The sequence below is a fragment of the Periplaneta americana genome, chromosome 16 (assembly GCF_040183065.1).
Source record: "Periplaneta americana isolate PAMFEO1 chromosome 16, P.americana_PAMFEO1_priV1, whole genome shotgun sequence".
In the NCBI taxonomy this organism is placed as follows: domain Eukaryota; kingdom Metazoa; phylum Arthropoda; class Insecta; order Blattodea; family Blattidae; genus Periplaneta; species Periplaneta americana.
The window spans coordinates 160,730,941-160,751,917 of NC_091132.1; the positions used below are offsets into that span (position 1 = coordinate 160,730,941).

Below are 20,977 nucleotides of genomic sequence, written 5' to 3' on the forward strand. Positions count from 1 at the left end.
AGTTTAACGATTGTGGCATACCCTATTTGTACAATTACAATGGATGAGGCAGGAAATAGACGTGGTTGCAGCAAATGGATTGAAATATTTTACACTCGCACAGTGAGAAAGTGTGATAATACCAAACTAAACTATGGTTTATGATTAACAAACATTGTCGTCCGCAAGAACATATAACATCTTTACAGAAAGAAAAAAACTAAAAAAAAAAAAAAATATCATCTCCCTCTGCCAGAATCATTAAAAAACGCCAAATAAATAGCTAGCCGCTGACAGTAAAATTCTGTAGCTAACCATAGTCCTGAAAACACCAGATATAGCTACAAAACCGCTGACATTATTATTATTATTATTATTATTATTATTATTATTATTATTATTATCCAAATATTGAAACCCTATTTTACCTTTGGTATATTAGGGTTGTAGTTTGTTACATTTGAAATACATTATGTAGTGATAATACACAATTTTAAAGAATTAATAGTAGTTCTGAGTCATAGTTACAATATAAATACACTAATTAAGAGACAGTAAACAATACTAAATACGTTATGCAATAATTACTTTCAGTTAAAACAAAATGAAATAAAATTAGAAATTATAATCGAAGGTGTAGAGAAATTGCAAGATTATTACATTAATTTGTGATTTTATACATAATTTTAAGCAATAGTAATGAGATAATGCACAGAATTGGCTTAGTTACAAATAAAACACCTATTATATAGTTGATTTGCGATAGTAAAAAAAAATAAAAACAAAATTACTTATGGTTACAAACTATATACCTGTCATCAAATACTGAACAATAGTAAAATCTATAATACAAACATAGTTATTGTTGTTATTACTATTATTATGTCCCAAAGATAGACACCTTATTTTAGATAGCGCATTAGGATTTTATATCATCATTAATTTACATACAATTAATAGCTACAGTCTTGCGTGGATGTGGTGTATAAACTCTGTGAATTGTTTGTAACAACATTTTTTTCTAAGAAAATGTTAAAGGGGTGTGCAGTAATTTAAATTGCAATCAGAGATATGATATCTTAAAAAGTGTCTTTTCCTTTCGAACACTGGACAGTGAAAAATCAAATGTTCAACAGTCTGATTCTCTTTGCATATGCACAGAGATTCTTATGCACTTTTGATCCTAAATCTTTCAAAGTAAGAACCGAATTTTCCATGGCCGGTCATAAACTGAGTGAAAAAGAAGTCGGTTGAGAACTGACTGCAACATAGTCTGTCTTGTACATTAGGAAAGAATAATTTCTTGGTCACAGAGCCTTTAACACTAGAGTTCCAGTATGCATTCCACTTCAGTGTAGTTGTGTGCTTGATCTTCTGCTTAATGTATGAAATAGGACAGGTGGAATATTTATATTCTGAGTTGGTTGAGGCTGCTTGCTTCGCTAATGTATCCGCTCTTTCGTTTCCCTCAGTACCTGTGTGGCCGCGCACCCACATTAAGCAAATACGACCTTCAAATTTAAGTAGTAAAGATCTAATTTCGACGGCTATGGAATGCAAGTTGTATTTATCGTCAATGGTTTGTAAGGCAGATTGAGAGTCGCTGTGAATACATGAGTCAATCCCGTTGGTAATGCTCCATTTCACTGCTTGCAAGATGGCAAATAGTTCTGCTTGGGACACGGAGCACATGGGCGCCAGGCGGAACGTGGCAGAGTGGACTTCAGTAGTGTTGTTAAAAAACCGCTGACTTGGCAACACTGGTCGTAACAATTATTTCTGGGGAGTTGGGGAATTGATTTTAAATTTCCATGGCCACGGCACACTTGATCGTAGTGGAAGCTCTTACAGTCTTCATAGTTCATACTCTGGATGTGTGTATTCTTCGTTGCGAACGGGGGAGAGAGGTTATCGTTATTAAAATTGTGATTCATTTCATTTTAATACTTCATAGAGGTAATTCTATATCTGTGAATATTGACACTTCTTGTCTTTGGTATAATTATTATTCTAGTGCTGGATAAATTCCAGAACACGGAATCATTCCTTTCCCTGTTACTTCAAAATTCCAACCTTGTGCTCACAAAATAAATTATTGGCACTGAAAAGTGCCTTTTCGTAAGCATGATGATGCTCATTCGACAAACGCAGAAAAATCTGATATTTTGTAGTATTTTAAGATATAATTGTCAGTGCGGAATCCGTATACTGAAATTTTCCCCAATTACTTTCTCAATGAAATGGGGCTCTTTATATAAGCTACACAAAATGTAGACAATAGAAAATTATCATTCGTATAATTGAACTAATTTAGCCTGGTAAAATGGCCGCTAATAATGGCGGCATTGCAAATCTGGCTTTCAGGTATAGCTCCCTGTGAAGTTCTCTTGAATAATTTCAAGGAAAAAATTGTTGCGGCGCCGGGTATCGAACCCGACAACTTTGGCTGAGCGCGGTAATGTTCAACCGACTGAGCTATCCAGGAACTGTACCCGACACCAGCTCAATTTTTTCTTTATATCCACATACCTCAAATGGGCTGACAAAACGCCAAAGACCCAACATAGAGTGCACACAAACTCTGTGTGCCTTGAATTGTGGTTTTCTGTGAACGAACAGTGACGTATATTACGCACATCTAGCTATCTTTCAGGTATAGCTCCCCGTGAAGCTGACTTGGAATAATTTCAAGGGAAAAATTGTTCTGGGGCTGGGTATGGTACCCGGGACCTTTGGCTGAGCGCGCCAATGCCCTACCGACTGAGCTACCCAGGGACTGTACTCGACACCGGCAAAGTTTGCTTTGTAACATTGGCGACATTCTTAACACAATTTCAATACTATCTATGTGTCAGGTCACGAACTTTTCAAGCGCACCTCGTATTATAATCACTGAACTTAAACTCTTTATGCAGCTTACTTTCTTTAGGTATTTTAACACTTAAGGCTGGTTCACAATAAACCGGGAATGGAAACGACAAAGAGAACGAGGACGGAAATATTGTTAAAATGTATTCGAATGTAAGCATTTACAATTAATAATTGTGAATGCTCACATTTAAGTACATTTATTTTAACATTATTCCCGTTCTCGTTATCGTCGTTTCCGTCCCCGGTTTATTGTGAACCAGCCTTTAATTATCTATTACAGTCGCGATGGATGTAATCAAGAAGGAACCTGAGGTGGACCCTTTGGCTATCCAGTGGAGTGATAACACTGATACATCTGAGAAGAAGCCCTTAACAAAGGTAAATTGAGTCATTGGTTGTAACTGCTATGTGTGATATTGACATCAAGTTTATGAAAATACCTCCCAGTGTATAATCAGCAGACATTTAGTATAGTCTAAGAAATTTAAGGTCTACAGTTGTTCGTCATGTATACTTTCATGTCACATGTTACATGCTTTTTTAATACTCGTTGATAATATTTTAAAAGCTTGATAATCTGCGCTGTTGTAAACGGGGTTTTAAAATAACGGTTGAACGAGGATTGAGCGTATTCTCTTCCTGCACTTTCAGCCATCTTACATGTCAAACCAACATAACTTACGAGGCATTACGAACGTTCCGCGCTAGTTTGCAATATTGCAGCGGGATGGTTACGCGGGTATTTAAAATGTATAAATTCATAGCTATCGATATAACATAACGAATGTTTCGCGCTAGTTTCTAATGTTCGAGCGGGAATTCGTAGTTGTGGAAATGGCTGCAGTAGGTGATCGTATTAATATTAGAAAGCTGAGCATTATTAATAGTGAAAATGAAGCGCAACAGTGGTGCCGGGAGAAAGGTCTGCTTCCCGCAAATATGGAGTGTCCACTTTGTGGGGAGTTTTCGTACTCCCAAACAATAAGGGAGTGCGATGAGACGAATGTACCAGATGTAGCGGAGTCAACGATCACGGTTTGGTTTTCATACTTGAGGGAAGTGTGTAGAGGTAAGAAAATGAACTGTTATGGCAGATTGGGTTAATTTAGGATTTTACTGACAGGTTAGGTTAGTTTAGGATTTTACTGACAGGTTAGCTTAGGATAGATAACGATGAAAGAGTAATGGAACGTATCGTATGATGACGCAGAATATCTGCATGGAAATATCATATGTACTTCGGTACATTGAAATAATATTAGGATAGATAAGGTTAGTGTAGGATTTTATTGACAGGTTAGGTTAGCTTAGGTTTTTATGGTGCGTTACGTAATTATTTGTGACAGGTTAGGTTAGTTTAGGATTTTAGTGATAGGTTAGGTTAGTTTAGGATTTTAGTGACAGGTTAGGTTAGTTTAGGATTTTAGTGACAGGTTAGGTTAGTTTAGGATTTAAGTGACATATTAGGTTAGTGTAGACTTTTATAATGCGTTGCATAATTATCTGTGACAGGTTAGGTTAGTTTAGGGTTTTGGTTAGGTTAGGTTAGTTTAGGGTTTTGGTTAGGTTAGGTTAGATAAGGTTAGTGTAGGATTTTAGTGACAGGTTAGGTTAGTTTAGGATTTAAGTGACATATTAGGTTAGTGTAGACTTTTATAATGCGTTGCATAATTATCTGTGACAGGTTAGGTTAGTTTAGGGTTTTGGTTAGGTTAGGTTAGTTTAGGGTTTTGGTTAGGTTAGGTTAGTTTAGGGTTTTGGTTAGGTTAGGTTAGATAAGGTTAGTGTAGGATTTTAGTGACAGGTTACGTTATCTTAGATTTTTATGATGCGTTACGTATTAGGTTAGTTTAGGATTTAGTGACAGGTAGGTTAGTTTAGGATTTTAGTGACAGGTTAAGTTTAGGATTTTAGTGACAGGTTAGGTTAGTTTAGGATTTTAGTGACAGGTTAGGTTAGTTTAGACTTTTATGATGCGAAGCATAATTATCTGTGACAGGTTAGGTTAGTTTAGGGTTTAGGTTAGGTTAGTTTTGGATTTTGGTTAGGTTAGATAAGGTTAGGTTAGGTTGGGTTAGAATTTTGGTTAGGTTAGTTTAGGGTTTTGGTTAGGTTAGGTTAGGTTAGTTTAGGGTTTTAGGTTAGGTTAGGATTTTGGTTAGGTTAGGTTAGTTTAGGGTTTTGATTAGGTTAGGTTAGTTTAGGATTTTGGTTAGGTTAGGTTAGTTTAGGGTTTTGGTTAGGATAGGTTAGGTGAGGTTATGTTAGGGTTTTCTTTAGGTTAGGTTAGTTTAGATTAGGTTACGATTTTGGTTAGGTTAGGTTAGTTTAGGGTTTTGGTTAGGTTAGGTTAGTTTAGGATTTTGGTTAGGTTAGTTTAGGTTACGATTTTGGTTAGGTTAGGTTAGGTTAGTTTAGGATTTTGGTTAGGTTAGTTTAGGGTTTTAGTTAGGTTTTTGTTTATGTTAGGTTAGGTTAGAAATTTGGTTAGGTTAAGTTAGTTTAGGGTTTTGGTTAGGTTAGGTTTGTTTAGGGTTTAGGTTAAGTTAGGTTAGTTTAGGTTTTTATTATGCGTTAGATAGTTTTAGCTTTTTTATGCTTTGTGTAGGCAAATCTGTGGCAGGTTAGGTTGGGTTAGTTTAGGATTTTGTTGAGAAGTTGGGTTAGGTTAGTTTAGGCTTTTTTATGCTTTGCATATACGAAACTGTGCAATGTTGGGTTAGGATAGTTTAGGTTTTATTGACAGGTTAGGTTAGTTTTGGAATTTAGTGAAATAGGTTAGGTTAGTTTAGACTTTTATGATGCGTTAGGTTAGGTTAGTTTAGGTTTTTGTAGGCTTTTATTTGCTATAAGTGTTATTTTCTTTCAGACAATGTGGATCGCCGTTAGAAGAACGAACCTAGAATTGGAGGGCCGAATCATATAGTAGAAATTGATGAATGCAAGATTGGACGTAGGAAATTTTAGGCTGGTGGTCGTATTGTGGAGGGTTCTCGGGTTTTGGGCATGATAGATCGTGAGACGAAGGAAGTGCGATTGGAGATTTGTCCGAATAATAAGAGGGACAAAGATACTTTTCTTGGTGTTATTCGGAAACATGTCGCCGCTCAAACCACAATAATGACGGACTGCTGGAAGGGATATGAAGGCCTGGATGTTAACAATTTCCGTCATTTGACTGTGAATCAGAGCCTCAACTTTATTGATCCGGAAAGCGGTGCATGCACGAATTTGATCGAAAACGCAAGCGATTGAGTGTGGCTGTCGTGAAGTAGTGATTTTTTGTTTTTTACGTTGGCAGTTGAAGGACGTCATTGTCTATCATAATGGCGGGCTTCGAAAGAAAGTTCAGTTGTGAAATTGATGTGTTTATTGTAGTATTATATGCTCCAGCGGAGTGTTTTTCAGTGCGTATTGAATTAATAACAGTTCAGCGTTCTTCACATTACATCGTATCGTGTGTTTCATGTGACTAAAATCGTTTCACTGACTAGAAAACAGAACGTTTGCACTCACATTACGTTGGACGTTTCATTTCACAGGTAATTTGCCACATATCTCTATGCTTAAGTTTTAAAATGCATCTCCACAAAAAATTCCATCAAATTCGCTTTATAATTCGAACATTTTGAATTGCAAAATCGTCGGAATCCGCTCAATCCTCGTTTCACCAAAATAACCTCAATGAAATTACTTTTTATAAATCCTCTTATTTGTTATTTTTTTAAATTAATATAGTATAGTGAGGATCACGTAAGTTAGTTCCTAAAAGACTAATTGGGCCGTCTCTTCAGTGTTGCCAACTAATACCAGATATCACCAAAGAGGGTAACATCACAATGCATGTATAATCATAATAATAATAATAATAGTAATAATAATAATGTCTATTTACTTACTACATCGGATCTTAATGTTGGGAGGTGTTTTCTAAATGGTTCAATAATTTGTGAAACAGTAGGACTATATTTTCCTCCTGGACCTCCCGCATATTATGTTGGAAATTAGTAGTTTAATATGATGTAATATTAAAATATATTTTGTCTGACAACATAAAATTCATTGCTTTGACTAAACAGTTTACGATTTAGGAGTTCTAACCTAAAAATGTATTTTGTTTGACACGTGAAATCATTATTACAAACTCCGAAAACTGAATGCCACTTTGAAATGTATGCTTAAGAATACTTACTTACTCCTAATAATTTTGTTGTTCTTGTTATAATTGTTATCTCTGTGCGCATTTTCTATCGATCACCCAGGTGCATGTGTCATGACGTATTTATTTACACTTATCTGACTATAAGCTTGAATTATAACCACAAGACAATGCATAAAATAACTATTTTGTATTAATATAATATTGATATTAATTAATTATAGTATTTTCGAATTTCACTAACTTCCAGTAATCGGCTCAGAAATCTAGAACAATTTGAATTTTCATAATTTGCACTACCGACAACAGCTGTTCCTGCTGCCAACATAACAGTTGGAAAATCACTACTAGTTATAGTATTTCTCAGTATCGAAATTCGAAACGATGTTGGCAAAAGAAAATTCAACTTTCAAACTAGAAAATCACCATAATCCTCTAGCATATGTAGTAATGGTGGGAAAATGGTTAGGTTTCACCCTTAAGGTATTAAGTAAGCTGATCCGGACTATATGTAAGATCAAAAAGTTGAATTATATCACAACTGAGAAGCTACTTGCATACATCTTAAATACATACTCTAGGGCAGATATACGATTGTAACCCAGGAAGTAACGACCGTTTGGCTTTCATTAATTGAAAAAATATATTATATTAACCAAAAACATGTCAAGTACAAATGAATCAGTCGGAGCTAAAAGGAATTAAGTCACTTTTCACAACTTTTCAGGAGGAGCAAAAACATTCCACTAATAACACAAATATTATATTTTTATGTTATAGAAGACAAACGAATATTTAAAAGTCTTAGTTCCTTCTTCCTTTGTTCGATGTGCATGATATCAGTTGTTCAAATTGTTGCATAACCCAAAACTGCATTTTGTGACTTACTTCCATTTAGCTCCAACCGATTCAGATTTGAAGCTTACTTATTTCTTCACATAATCACCTCTGTTACTGAAGCATTTGTCACATCTTTCCACGAGCTTTAAAATTCCCGTGTTATAATCATCTACCGCCAGTCCTTTAAGCCAGATTTGCTCAATTGCTGATTAATACTGTTGTAGACGTTTGTCCTGGGCCTAAACATCTGCACGAAAATATTATTAACTAGGAGAAAATTATAATATGTTTAGTATTCAACGAAAATATTCGCAATCCACTAATCCCGAAAGGGAAGTGAAACGACTAAAAGAAACATCAAATTCCTCTACCGAATACACAATTTAAATTTTATAATTAGCCAGGGAAAACTGTCAATCACGTACTTGGAATTGAGGGACTGCAATGTAATGTTCCAACTACGGAATTAGATCATTTGCACAATGTCTACTAAACTAGGAACAACTGCGTCAGAAATAACAATCCTAATGCACTGTTGGATTTCGACAGGCTCGTACTTGATGATTCCTGTTTTCTCATCATCAAAAGTGGAAGTCTTACTGGCAATTTGTAGTATTCCTGTTGACACATTTCCAAGTCATGACCATGTCTTAAGGGGTTAGGTACAGAGAACTTACAGCCGTAAAATTTTTGGAAATATTCAATATTTTTTCCTTCCATTACTGTATCTTGTACAATAATTAAAACTGGTATATGTAAAACACTGTCCTTATGCTATATGAAAAAAGTATTTTTACAATTAAAAAAAATATATATTTTTTCTTTCAGAATTCAAAATGGTGGCAGTTCACTGTGCAATGATGAAGCGTTTCCCTTATAACTCATAAACTTGTTAAATTTTTCATGTCCTCTCTCTTTTATTTTATTTCTGAAACTCATGTTTACAATATCATACTCTTTCAGCTACATTCCTTAATAAATAATATATTTTTTATAGTTGTTGTTAGACGAAAATACTGACATTTGACCATTTTTGTTAAGAATTTATTTTTTATCAGACAATCTACCAGAGGTAGAGAAATGCTCTTGCATCATACTGTAGATATAGCATGCATAGTACACACAAAAAATTGCATCACATAATGTTGGATAGTTTTTGAGTTATGTGGGAAACGCTTCATCGCAGTGTAGTGAAGTGAATTTTGAAATAAAAAATGTAAATATATTTTTTTAAATTGTTAATATATTTCTTTCATGTAGCAGAAGGACAATGTTTTACACATAATAATTTTCATTCTTGTACAAGATACAGTATTGAAGAAAAAAAGTGTTGAATATTTCCAAAATTTTATTGCTATAAGCTGCACCTAACCCCATAAGGAGAGTCATTAAAGTCTTCATCGTGGATGACGTAGCACTGATTTATTCTGTAAAATAATCGTATTGGACTAGAATAGTCAGAATATTAAAGATTGTATTACTTTGTCCTACAGAATAATATCTGTTATATTGACAATTAATATTTGAAGAGAAAAATTTTGCTCCGGCGCCGGGGATCGAACCCGGTTATGTACCAAGCGCTCTGACCACTGAGCTACGCCGAAATCAGTCCATAGCACCGGATCGAACTCTCCTCCTTCGATGTTTCCCTTTTGGCCTCACGCCAAGTTAGGCATATACATTGACGTTTTATGTCCAAGTCAACTGCCATTATACAAGGGGCGCACTCAGCTGAGTGACTTGTTTGGCCAGGATTCCGCAGTTAAGTGCACAGTAATCTGTAGAAATATATGCACTGCTAGCTATGAGAATATTAAAGATTTTATTAATTTGTTCTACAGAATAATATCTGTAAACAAGTCACTCAGCTGAGTGCGCCCCTTGTATAATGGCAGTTGACTTGAACATAAAACATCAACGTATATGCCTAACTTGGAGTCAGGCTACAAAGGGAAACATTGAAGGAAGAGAATTCGATCCGGTGCTGTGGATTGATTTCGGTGTATTCAATGGTCAGAGCGCTTGGTACGTAGAACCAAGGACCCGGGTTCTATCCCCGGTGCCGGAGCGAATTTTTCTCCTCAAATATTAATTAGAATAGTTAGGCCACCAGTGTCAGTAACACTACTTTTTTCTTCTTCCAGCTGGTGTGTGTTTTATAAGGTGTTGTTTTTATCTTTCAGTATATATCAGCTGTACTCCATACACGTAATGGCGATATATTCCTCACTTGTAGAAGTAAACATTTCCATTTTTTTGTCCATTATTTTCTTTATGCTGTATTTCACATGTGCCTTAATTAACAGTTAACCCGCAGTATGAAGACCAGAGTGCAGGATGTAGCACTTTGAATCACGTTCTTACAAGCTGTTATGTGTTACAAATGCATTATATGTCTATCTTCTGCAGGAAGGGAATTTATTGGATCTCCACGTGGCTGGAATAAAGACGGAAAGGGTGGACCACAGCTATGATCTCACATCAGATATTAAAATTGAGAAAACTGCGGTGCCAAATAATTTTGCTACAACAGAGTGTAAAGCTGAGGTATGTTGTTCCCATAGAGTTAGCTGCCTGTCCTTTCACTATTAATCTGTTAGTTTTGCACAAATGCACACACGCTCAGTCTCTCACTCCTCTCCTCTCCTCTCCTCTCCTCTCCTCTCCTCTCCTCTCCTCTCCTCTCCTCTCCTCTCCTCTCCTCTCCTCCCCTCCCCTCCCCTCCCCTCTCATCTCCTCTCCTCCCCTGCCCTCCCCTCCCGTCTCCTCTCCTCTCTCCCTTCACCTCCCCTCTCCTCCTCTTCCCTCTCCCCTCCCCTCTCTTCCCCCTCCCCACCCCATCTCTCCTCCTCTCCCCTTTTCCTCCTCTCCCCTCCCTCCCTCTCTCAAAATAGCGTGATGTAATATTGTGACGGAAGTCTAGCTTCCTTTCATGCAGACTCGATACAGTCTTCTCTTCCCAATTCCCCCTCAAGCTTGCGAGTCAAGGTCTTAGCCATACCTTTAGAGGCATTGCTCTCTTCATACTGGAATGACTGCCAACAGTGCACTTAATATAGGGAATAATCGGAGTCCAACCAAGTGTTATGATACATTGTTATTACAAACTTATAGACCTACTATTATTATTTCCGCACTCTCATGGTTAACATTTGGAAGTTCTTTTAGCGGCCTCATGCATAACATTCAGCAGGTCTTTGAAATTTAATTGTATTATTGTTTTCAATTTCTTGTTTCGCCGTTCCAATCACTCGCCTTAATTTCAATATTGCAAGCAGTAAGCTGCTTTCATTATTAAAGACACCTACTTGTCTAATCTACGTGGACAAAAACTGAGGTTGCAATGTCTTGTGCTGAGGACAAACATTAAGGTATGTGATTAAAAATTATTATTAAAGAGTTATTATTAAGAGTTAAGAATAATGTCAACATACTCGTATATGAAATAATAATAATAATAATAATAATAATAATAATAGCCATTTAACAATATAATAAACTAGTGCTTACTCTTATCGAGGAAGTAGACGTGACAATGTGACGCTTGGAGTGAAACCAACAGAGCAACAATCGGTCAGCAAGATTATGTTTTAAAAGCACACCGCACGTTATTGTATGATGCCGACATGTTAAGCATGATGCCGTGGCGATAATACTATAGCCAATAGGCAGCTTTCGGCCCAAGTCTCCAACTCTTAACAAAGTGTTTACATCAGCTAGCTAGTGCTCATTATTCTCTCTCCAAAGAAACCAGAATAACTCCAGGTATTTGACCGAACAAGACAGGCTCGAACAAACCATCCAGCCTTCCCTTTCTTGTAAAAACAATGTCAGTTTTTTCTGGATTGATCAACAGTTGAACCTCATGACACCAATTCTCTACAGTCTTATGAGAACTGAAGAATGCTGACACTTGTGTCAGGAATTTTGCTTATATCATCTTCATAGGCTTCAGTATATTTTCCACTTTCATTCAGTCTGACAAGCAGTTCATCAACTAGCAGACACCATAGAAGTACAGATAAAACTCGACCTTGAGGGCATCCTCTGGGTACAGTAAAGATTAAGTGGTATTGTTGCTCTGTGGCCATCCAGAGAAGCCATAATTCTTTGAATCACCATGGATCACCATGTGGTTCTCTATAGATCGAACCGTGAGATGTTAAGTTGGAGACCCTCTCTAATCCAAGAAGACAACCATAGTCAGTGCCGGTTTTAGTCCTACACAACCTAGGCAGTCGCCTGGGGTAGCATTTTCTCTCGCTCTCTTCCGGTTTTCTTATTTTCTTTTTTCATTTTCATCTTACAGTGAAATTTATTTTTAAAACACTGTGGGTAAATCTTTTCTGAAGTTTGTTCTTGAACACCTTGTGGAAGTCGAATATTGTGTTTTTATGGTATTGTCGCGGTCGCGGCGAGAGTAAAAGGAAAGTGTATACTTACTTATACTTACTGGATTTTAAGGAACCCGGAGGTTCATTGCCACCCTCACATAAGCCCGCTTTTTTTGTCCCTATCCTGAGCAAGATTAATCCAGTCTCTATCATCATATCCCACCTGCCTCAAATCCATTTTAATATTATCTTCCCATCTACGTCTCGGCCTCCCCAAAGGTCTTTTTCCCTCCGGCCTCCCAACTAACACTCTATATGTATTTCTGGATTCGCCCATACGTGCTACATGCCCTGCCCATCTCAAACGTCTGGATTTAATGTTCCTAATTATGTCAGGTGAAGAATACAATGCTTGCAGTTCTGTGTTGTGTAACTTTCTCTATTCTCCTGTAACTTCATCCCTCTTAGCCCCAAATATTTTCCTAAGCACCTTATTCTCAAACACTCTTAACCTGTGTTCTTCTCTCAAAGTGAGAGTCCAATTTTCACAACCATAAAGAACAACTGGTACTATTACTGTTTTATAAGTTGTAACTTTCAGACTTTTTGACAGCAGACTAGATGATAAAAGTTAAAAGGAAAGTGTATAGCTGCATAATTATATTGTAATACCGGTATCGCGTTATTATACTGTGAAAGTGCTTGCATTTAACTCCTTGTATAAGCAAGAAATGCATTGATCAAAATCGAATTCGATGTGTGTCTATTTTATCACTATGAATAATAACCACAACTCTCAGTTACATTTCATAATCGAGCATGTGCATATATAATGCGATATAAGAGGTTTATTCCGTAAAGAGTTGGAGTTCATTTTTCAATTTACTTTATACATCCTATCGAAGTAAGAAATACTCGTAAGAATTAAATGGCTGAGAATCATACTGTTCCAAGTCTGTTTCACTATTTACTTTTTTTTAAGAGAGCCATTTTAAGTACCTGGCCTTCAACTGGACATGGAACAGTTATAAAAATAGCCTCATGGAAAGATTATGGGGGTAATATTTATAATTTTATTTGATTCATTTATGCAGACAAGGACCTGGAACAGAAGGAAGGTTCTCAGCCATTGTATTATTCCCACAAAACCAATGTTAAATATAAACCACAGCCTGCCTCTTACAAATCAGTTTTGTTTCAACAATGAATAAGTTTGAATATGTTTCTTTGCATCGAGTCTGATGTGCTTCATCAGATCGACATTGATGACATCATCAATGCTTTCTCTGTGAAGAAAGCGCGATGAAAATCTTTATAATTCACAAGTAAAATGCATGTATTTTGATTTCAATAATATGTTTCCTAAATTGGAACATTTAATTTCAAACTAATTTAAAGTAAACATGACCTGAATAATAACGGCTTATAAATTCTTTATGGAAGTTGGAGAGGCGGCTGCAAATTTTAGCACTGCTAGGGGTGGTACTATACCTAAATCGGGCCTTGTAATGAAAATCATGTCTTACCTTAAATTTTATAGGCACACAATGAAATCTTTAACATTGTAGAGTTGAGTTAGATTTCACTAAGTTAATAACTGTGCAACAAATTATTTCCTTACATTTCTTCTTACAATATCAGTTCAAATCTTAATATATTGAAAACGGAAGAACCCTATCAAAATAAGAACTCTATGGACTGCCTTTTGCTATTCTCTTTTCTACTTGCAGACTTATATCGTGAAAAATCGATACACTCTTCATGTAAATTTGTTCCATCTTTCTGTTCTATTGTGTCTTTATTTTTAGGAACGGTTGTGTGATTTGGACACAGTAAAGGACGAGCTGAAACAGGAACTTACAGCAGAGGAGAATGAATTTTTGTCTGATAGGTGAGTCTGGTATGCGAGACTTTATGTTGTCATTCTTTCAATGCTGCTTTAAAATTTTCACATATGACATCATTTTTCAATGTTTTATGGCTTGGAATAGATTGTCCTTATAATGAAAATGACCTCGGAAATCATGGAAGGATGGAATGTTGGCTATAAGTGCCAGAGGGTTTATTATATTTCTTTCATAAAATGAAGACAAGTGAAAAGATCAGTTTTGCATGTTACAAATAATCACTTTTGTTTATAATGAAATTTAGGATGAATTCCACTAATTCCTTTTATTAATATTCCTTCAGACCGAAAGAGATTTCATTATTGATGTGTTTTAGTTAGATTTTGAAATGAATTTACATAATCGAAACAGTCTGTAAATTAAGTCAATTTAAGGCTACATCGCTTTTTTTTTTTCAGTTTTCGTTACGTCCTTCCGTTTCTCTTTTAATTTGTCTTCTTTGTTTTCCTCCTTTCTCGCTAGCCTGTTTTTTTTTTATTCATGAATATCTTTTTCATATCAATTTGCAAGTCTATGTGTGCGTTCAGAACTATTTCAGTTTTGTGTGCTATGGGAATGGTGACGCATAAAGAATAAAATTATACTATATGATTATGTTTACTTACGTATGAAAATAATATATCTGATGCCATGAGAAAATATTCTTTTCGTAAGGTTAAAATTTACGAAGATGACATGTACCACCTAGGTACCGGTACCACTGTTGTTTTGTTTTGAATTTTGAAATTCCGAAATATTTCTTCGTAATGTGATCTGAACAAATTCTATAGGTTTGCACATATTCAAATAACTATTCTTTTTAAATAAAACGTCGAGTTATTTCCTGCATTTCGGAACCCATAGATCACATCTGCAAATAGAAGCGTTTGCGTTATAAAACATTTATTTTGCATCTAACCTTACAGAAGTATTAAATATGTATGTTGTTTTCGTTTGTTAGCAAAGAATACCGTATTATAAATAAATTCAAAGCATGCACAAAGTGCAGTAATTTATAAATTTTCTTCATTAGAAGAAATTCACAATTCTGGAGGCAAGTGGACTATTAACAGATTTTTTTTTTTTTATCTTTCGAGAAACGAAATAAAGAAAAGACCGTCAGTTCTATTCATTATCATAATTTCTGCATCCAAAAACTGCACAAATTTCCCTGACATATCTAATGACCAGGCAGCACATTTTCGTTCCCAAACACGTTAGGAAAGTTATCAGTTAGTATATCCTGGAGTTTCAGAGTTCAAAATCTAACCCTAAATGCTTACGTGAGGATGCTACGAAAGGTAAAACCTAGTTCAGTACATAACAATGATGGAGCATGACAGCTGTAAGTGGGATTGCTACTAAACTGAAATGATCTGTCCAGCTACTTTTTAACCACATATATGCACTAACACTGCGAAACTAGTGCTCTATAAAATATTGTATTGTATATAGTAACATTCCATGGTATTCATTCAGTCACGATAGAATATGGAACAAGTCAAAAAACTTAATACTACTATAAATCGTAATTTATAGTCACAATCTAGTTGAAATATGTACAAAAGAGGTTTACAATATAGTCTACTAGTACAACACAAAGTTTTATTATCAGTTTCATAAAGCGTTGTTGAATGTCGTGATTTCACCTACAGAATAGAAGGCGTGAGTAAGTAGGTACTTCTTTAATTTGGACCTAAATAATCTTATGTTTTCAGTTTCATTTCTTATATCGATAGAGAGCCTATTAAAACGTTTTACTGCCATATAACGCACTCCTTTTTGATAGCACGATAGACTTGCTGATGGAGTATGAAAGTCAATTTTTGACGTGTATTTATACCATAAACTGTTGAATTAGTTACAAAGTTTTCACGATTACATACAAGGAATATTATTAATTAAAAAAATATACTGACAAGCCATCGTCATTATTTGTAGTTTTTTTAAAATAGTCCTACAAGATTCCCTAGATTTGGCACGTACTATTATTCTAATTGCTCTTTTTTGTAATAGGAATATACTGTTACTATCTGTGGTGGAATGTGTCCAGAATTTCATTCCAAAACTCATTTTCGAGTGGAAGTATGCAAAGTATATTGTTTTTAAGGTACTGATATTTACTATCTTTTGCATAGATAAAATAGCAAACATCCTGAATTTAGTTTGAGGATAATGTCTTTAATAAGATTTTTCCAGTTTAACATTATCGATTTTGAAGCCCAGAAACTTGGTTGTTCTTGTTTCTAATAGGAACTTATTATTAAATATTGCGCTTGAAATTTGCAGGTTGAATTTTGACAGGATTAAAATTAAATTTGTTAGTTATTAGTGCTACTTATGACAGAAAATATAATTATATCAATGATAATACGGAACTAGTATATATAATATATATTATAGAACATAATAGTAAACATGGTAGACATTAATTTTATATGCTCTGTAAATACAATATATACAATTAATTCGTTTAACAAAATCAGCTCCATTATAGTAAACAAAAATATATCTTAATTCATATCTTCTATCATAACTGTCAGTGAAGATTTATTAAAAATATTTATTTATTTTCCTACGTCACAAGACGTTATGAGGACACAATTATAATAACAAAAATCAATATACAAATTAACAATATTTAAATTTTACACAATATATACAAAATACAGATCAAAATGAAATACAATATAACATAGATTGATAAATTGAAATAATACACAAAAGTCTGAATGAAAATTCAACTTACTCTATATTAGAATCAGATCACAATGCAGTCGTAACTTGGTGTTTTACATAAACAACATTGACGATGGAGCACCTGTATTTTACTGTGATTCATAACCTATTCGTACCAACTTACAATTCTACCCTGCTTATGCATTCACGTGACTTAATAGGTGTACCAGAAGAAACTACTCAATCCAGTGTACGATTAGGAACACAAATGCGCTGCCAGCTACTGAATTATCCTGGAGCTATAAGAAGTCCATAGCGAGAAAGTAATTATACATCCTCTCTCTGTCTAGGTTGTTACTGATTTCTGCGGAAGTACATACTGGTAATATTATGTCATTCATGTTGCATCTAATTCATACATCCATTTATAATCTTTTCGCTGTAAGAAAAATCCTAATGTAAACAATAGCACGTGACGAAAGTGAGGCCTTATTGGCAACAGCTTGGCACTATAGATTCTCAGTACGTGATCCCGCCCACTGTTGTACATTCTGTTTCATGTTAAACATTTCCTGTTACTCGTCAAGTAGATCTAACCTCACTATTATGCATTAATTTGCTTAGGAAACTTTTACTTTATACATACTGTAATTAAATTATTTTAAATTTACGTGCAAGGTCAATCAATGCCAGACAAAGGAGTTATTTCTTCCAGGATGTATAAGCTATACTACAGTATCACGTGCTTACGTGAACAACTACGAGCTCAAGTGACGCCAGCTTGTTACAAGAACAAACTACCTCGGTATTACCATAGTCTAGTATATACAGTCACGAAGCTCAGAATATGCAGGCGATCCTAGTGGTTAGCAACTATCTAGGATCGCTTCTATCGCATCATCACAGACAATGCGAAATAATACCGGCACAGTCTATTATTCCTAGTACCCTCAACAACTCAAGCTTCGTGACTGTATATAGTGGACTGTAGTATTGCTCTTTGTATTCATCCGCGTTCATAGTAAATAACGAAATGTAAAAGTAGCTTTTCTTTTACGTAGTGTTTTATACATAAGTGAAGTTTATCGTATTTAAGAACTAGAATTCAATTTTTTTGTTTTCTAAATAATACAAGATTACGGTTTCCAAATGCGGAACTATATTTTCCTGCATCGTGTGAGTTTTGACTGGCAGCCAATGACGTGTATGAAAGCAAAGTGGTTATATTTACATCAGGATTATTCTTACAGCGAAAACAGTATAGTGTTCTGCCCAAGGACAGGCCTTTCACTGCAAACCCAGCTCTCTCCAGCCTTTCCTATTTTCCGCCTTCCTTGTTTCCTCATATGATCCATATTTCTTAATCATCTAATATAGACAGCAAAATTGAAGTATTCTATGCAGTAAAATGATTGTGATCCTGTTACCTGCTAGTGAGTTGTATCTTACAATGTGATACCTTGTAAACTTGTGGTTTGTGTCAATACTTACTTCATGTGACAGTTTTATAGACTGATTATATATTTTATGATAGTTTTGCAGACACACATGACAGCACCGTACTCTCAGAGTATGCAGATTTTTCAACCGAAGAACAGTTGACTATTCGTGATGGTACAAAGCATTCAATTTCCTCGGAGAAAATGTTGAGGCCTCGTAAAGATGAAAAACAATTCAAATGTAGTGTTTGTCAAAAGAGTTTCTCGTATTCGAAAAATTTGAAAAGGCATGTCTTGATGCACACAAGCGAAAAGTCTTTCAAATGCGATATCTGTGGGAAGTGTTTCTTTGAACATAGATATTTGAAATGTCATACACGACTTCATACCGGCGAAAAACCATTCAAATGCGATATCTGTGGTCAATGTTTCTCGCAGTCAGGTACCCTAACTGCCCATCAACGTCGGCATACAGGTGAAAAACCATTCAAATGTGATATTTGTGGAAAGAGTTTCCTTCAACATGGGGGTTTAATACGTCATACACGAATGCATACGGGCAACAAGCCATTCAAATGCGATGTCTGTGGATTGTGTTTCTCAGATTCTTGTAATCTGAAATGCCATAAACGCCTGCATACAGGAGATAAACCATTCAAATGTGATACTTGTGGAAAGTCTTTTCCGCAGTCTAGTGCCCTAGCAACACACCAACGCAGTCATTCAGGTGAGAAACCATTCAAATGCAATGAATGTGGAAAGTGTTTCTCTTTTCCTGGTAACCTGAAAAGCCATATACGTTTGCATACAGGAGAGAAACCATTCAAATGCGATATTTGTGGAAAGTGTTTCTCGCAGTCAAATTCTCTGATTACTCATCATCGTCTTCACACAGGCGACAAACCATTTAAATGCAAAGTCTGTGGAAAGTGTTTCTCGCAATCTTGTCATTTAAGAAGTCATGAACGCCAGCATAAAGCTTGAACTCCATTGGAAATCTGTGCTACAGTTGAATCAACTGGAATTCATTTGTCGAGAGCATGAGAGCTAGGAGTGACTCATATGTGATGTCTAAGAATTGTGTTTCTTCTTATCGAGTTACCTAAAGATTCAAGACTGCCAGCATATTTGTCAGAAACCACTTTAATCGGATGTGCGTGGAAGTATTGTTCGTATCATTTTAGCACAGTCTAGTATATAGTCACGAAGCTTGCGATGATTATTTGCATTTCTCGCGATAGTTGCTAGCCGCTTGGAGCGCTGTGAGTACAAGGAACTGTGCCACTGCCATCGTGATCTAATACAGGCTGTAAGGCAGTCCATGAGACTCGCTTAACCCGATCACCAAGGGCGGCGTTTCAACTATATAAATTAGTTGGAATGCATAAAGAGTAACATATATTTGTCTAAAATGTAGTGTAATTGCATTAATAAAATTTAAAACAATGATTATGAGACACTTCAGACATAATTCACTTGCGAGTTAAGATGTAATATTTTTGGCATGAAAATTCCGTCGTTCGTATGTGTAATACCTGCATTTATTTCTATTAAATATTGCGAAATTTTTGTACATTCATTTATGCACGATTCAATAATTTTAAGTTGCACTGTACGGCAGGGGCGTATTTTGCGGGCTACCGGGGCTACCGGCGGTAGCCCAAGGAAATTACAAAAGAAAAAGTTTATAATATAACATAATGTAATAATTTTGTGTTATTAGTTTTACCATAGTAATTAAAATTAAAGTAATTGTTAGATATATTTTGTGTAATAATAGGGTCAGCGGTAGCCCAAACCCTTTAACCAGTATACACCACTGCTATACGGATATTTAGATATGTTGAAATTATAGGTTATGTTTACTGTACCATTTGGCCCTTTCTGTCTAATTTTAGTGGTCTCCAATGCTCTGCCATTACATATGTATGTTATGTCATGTGGAAATTATATGTTATGTTTACTATACTTAACTTATATTCCTATATTCGCAATTATACATTATAATTAAACACATCTTGTATGACACCCCGCACATTCAATTTTATTATTACAATTGAGTACTGAATTATTGCATTTATCTACTACCTGAGACGAATTAACGCAATCGTACGTACACTAATTTCATAGGAGTGGTATGGTAAATTTTCTGTCTACAATTAAAGAAGGTAGATGTGCTAAATTAAAATCACAATATAAATTATTTTTTATTAAACCTCAAAACAGCTTCATTTCTAAACTTTAAATGTTGATGCGAATAGATTATGTTAACATGTAAAATTCTCTTCACATTAAAATAACACAGTTTTGTAATTATTTCTGCAACATATTATGCAACAATAAGTAAACGGAACTTATGGACACATTTCACTAAATAAAACTCAGCAATGATATGCAATAAAGTTATAATATTTCACTGAGCTCCATACACTGAAGTGCAAAACCCGAACATACATTACGGCCTGGTCACAGTCTATCATATACAGTCGCGAAGCTTGAGGTGATTTTTTGCAAATCTCGTGATAAAGCGCTCGAAGCGGTTAGCAACTAGAAGCAATAGACTGTCCACGGTCGACTTCGGACTGTGTCGTATTTCCATCGAGTGCTAGCTCGTTGCGTATTTCACATTGATGCTTGTGAAATGTTCGTTATTGGTTGTAATGAAAATGTTAATGGCTAAAATACAATAATTTGAATAATAATATTTTACCAGAGACGTAGAAAAATTAAGTTTGTTTTAACGAAATTTATTGATCACGTTTTATTTTCAATTCTGGTGGGATTATTATT

General features: G+C 35.2%; 1 protein-coding gene across 1 annotated transcript; it reads left to right on the plus strand.

Annotated features, from left to right (window-relative positions):
- The first annotated feature begins 1,287 nt into the window (after nucleotides 1–1,287).
- On the plus strand, nucleotides 1,288–20,977 carry LOC138691625 (zinc finger protein OZF-like). Its single transcript, XM_069813795.1, has 5 exons — nucleotides 1,288–1,935; nucleotides 3,131–3,228; nucleotides 10,259–10,396; nucleotides 13,992–14,074; nucleotides 18,283–20,977. Exons 1-5 carry the CDS (start codon nucleotides 1,791–1,793, stop codon nucleotides 19,169–19,171), a joined length of 1,353 nt encoding a protein of 450 aa, XP_069669896.1. The 5' UTR covers nucleotides 1,288–1,790; the 3' UTR covers nucleotides 19,172–20,977.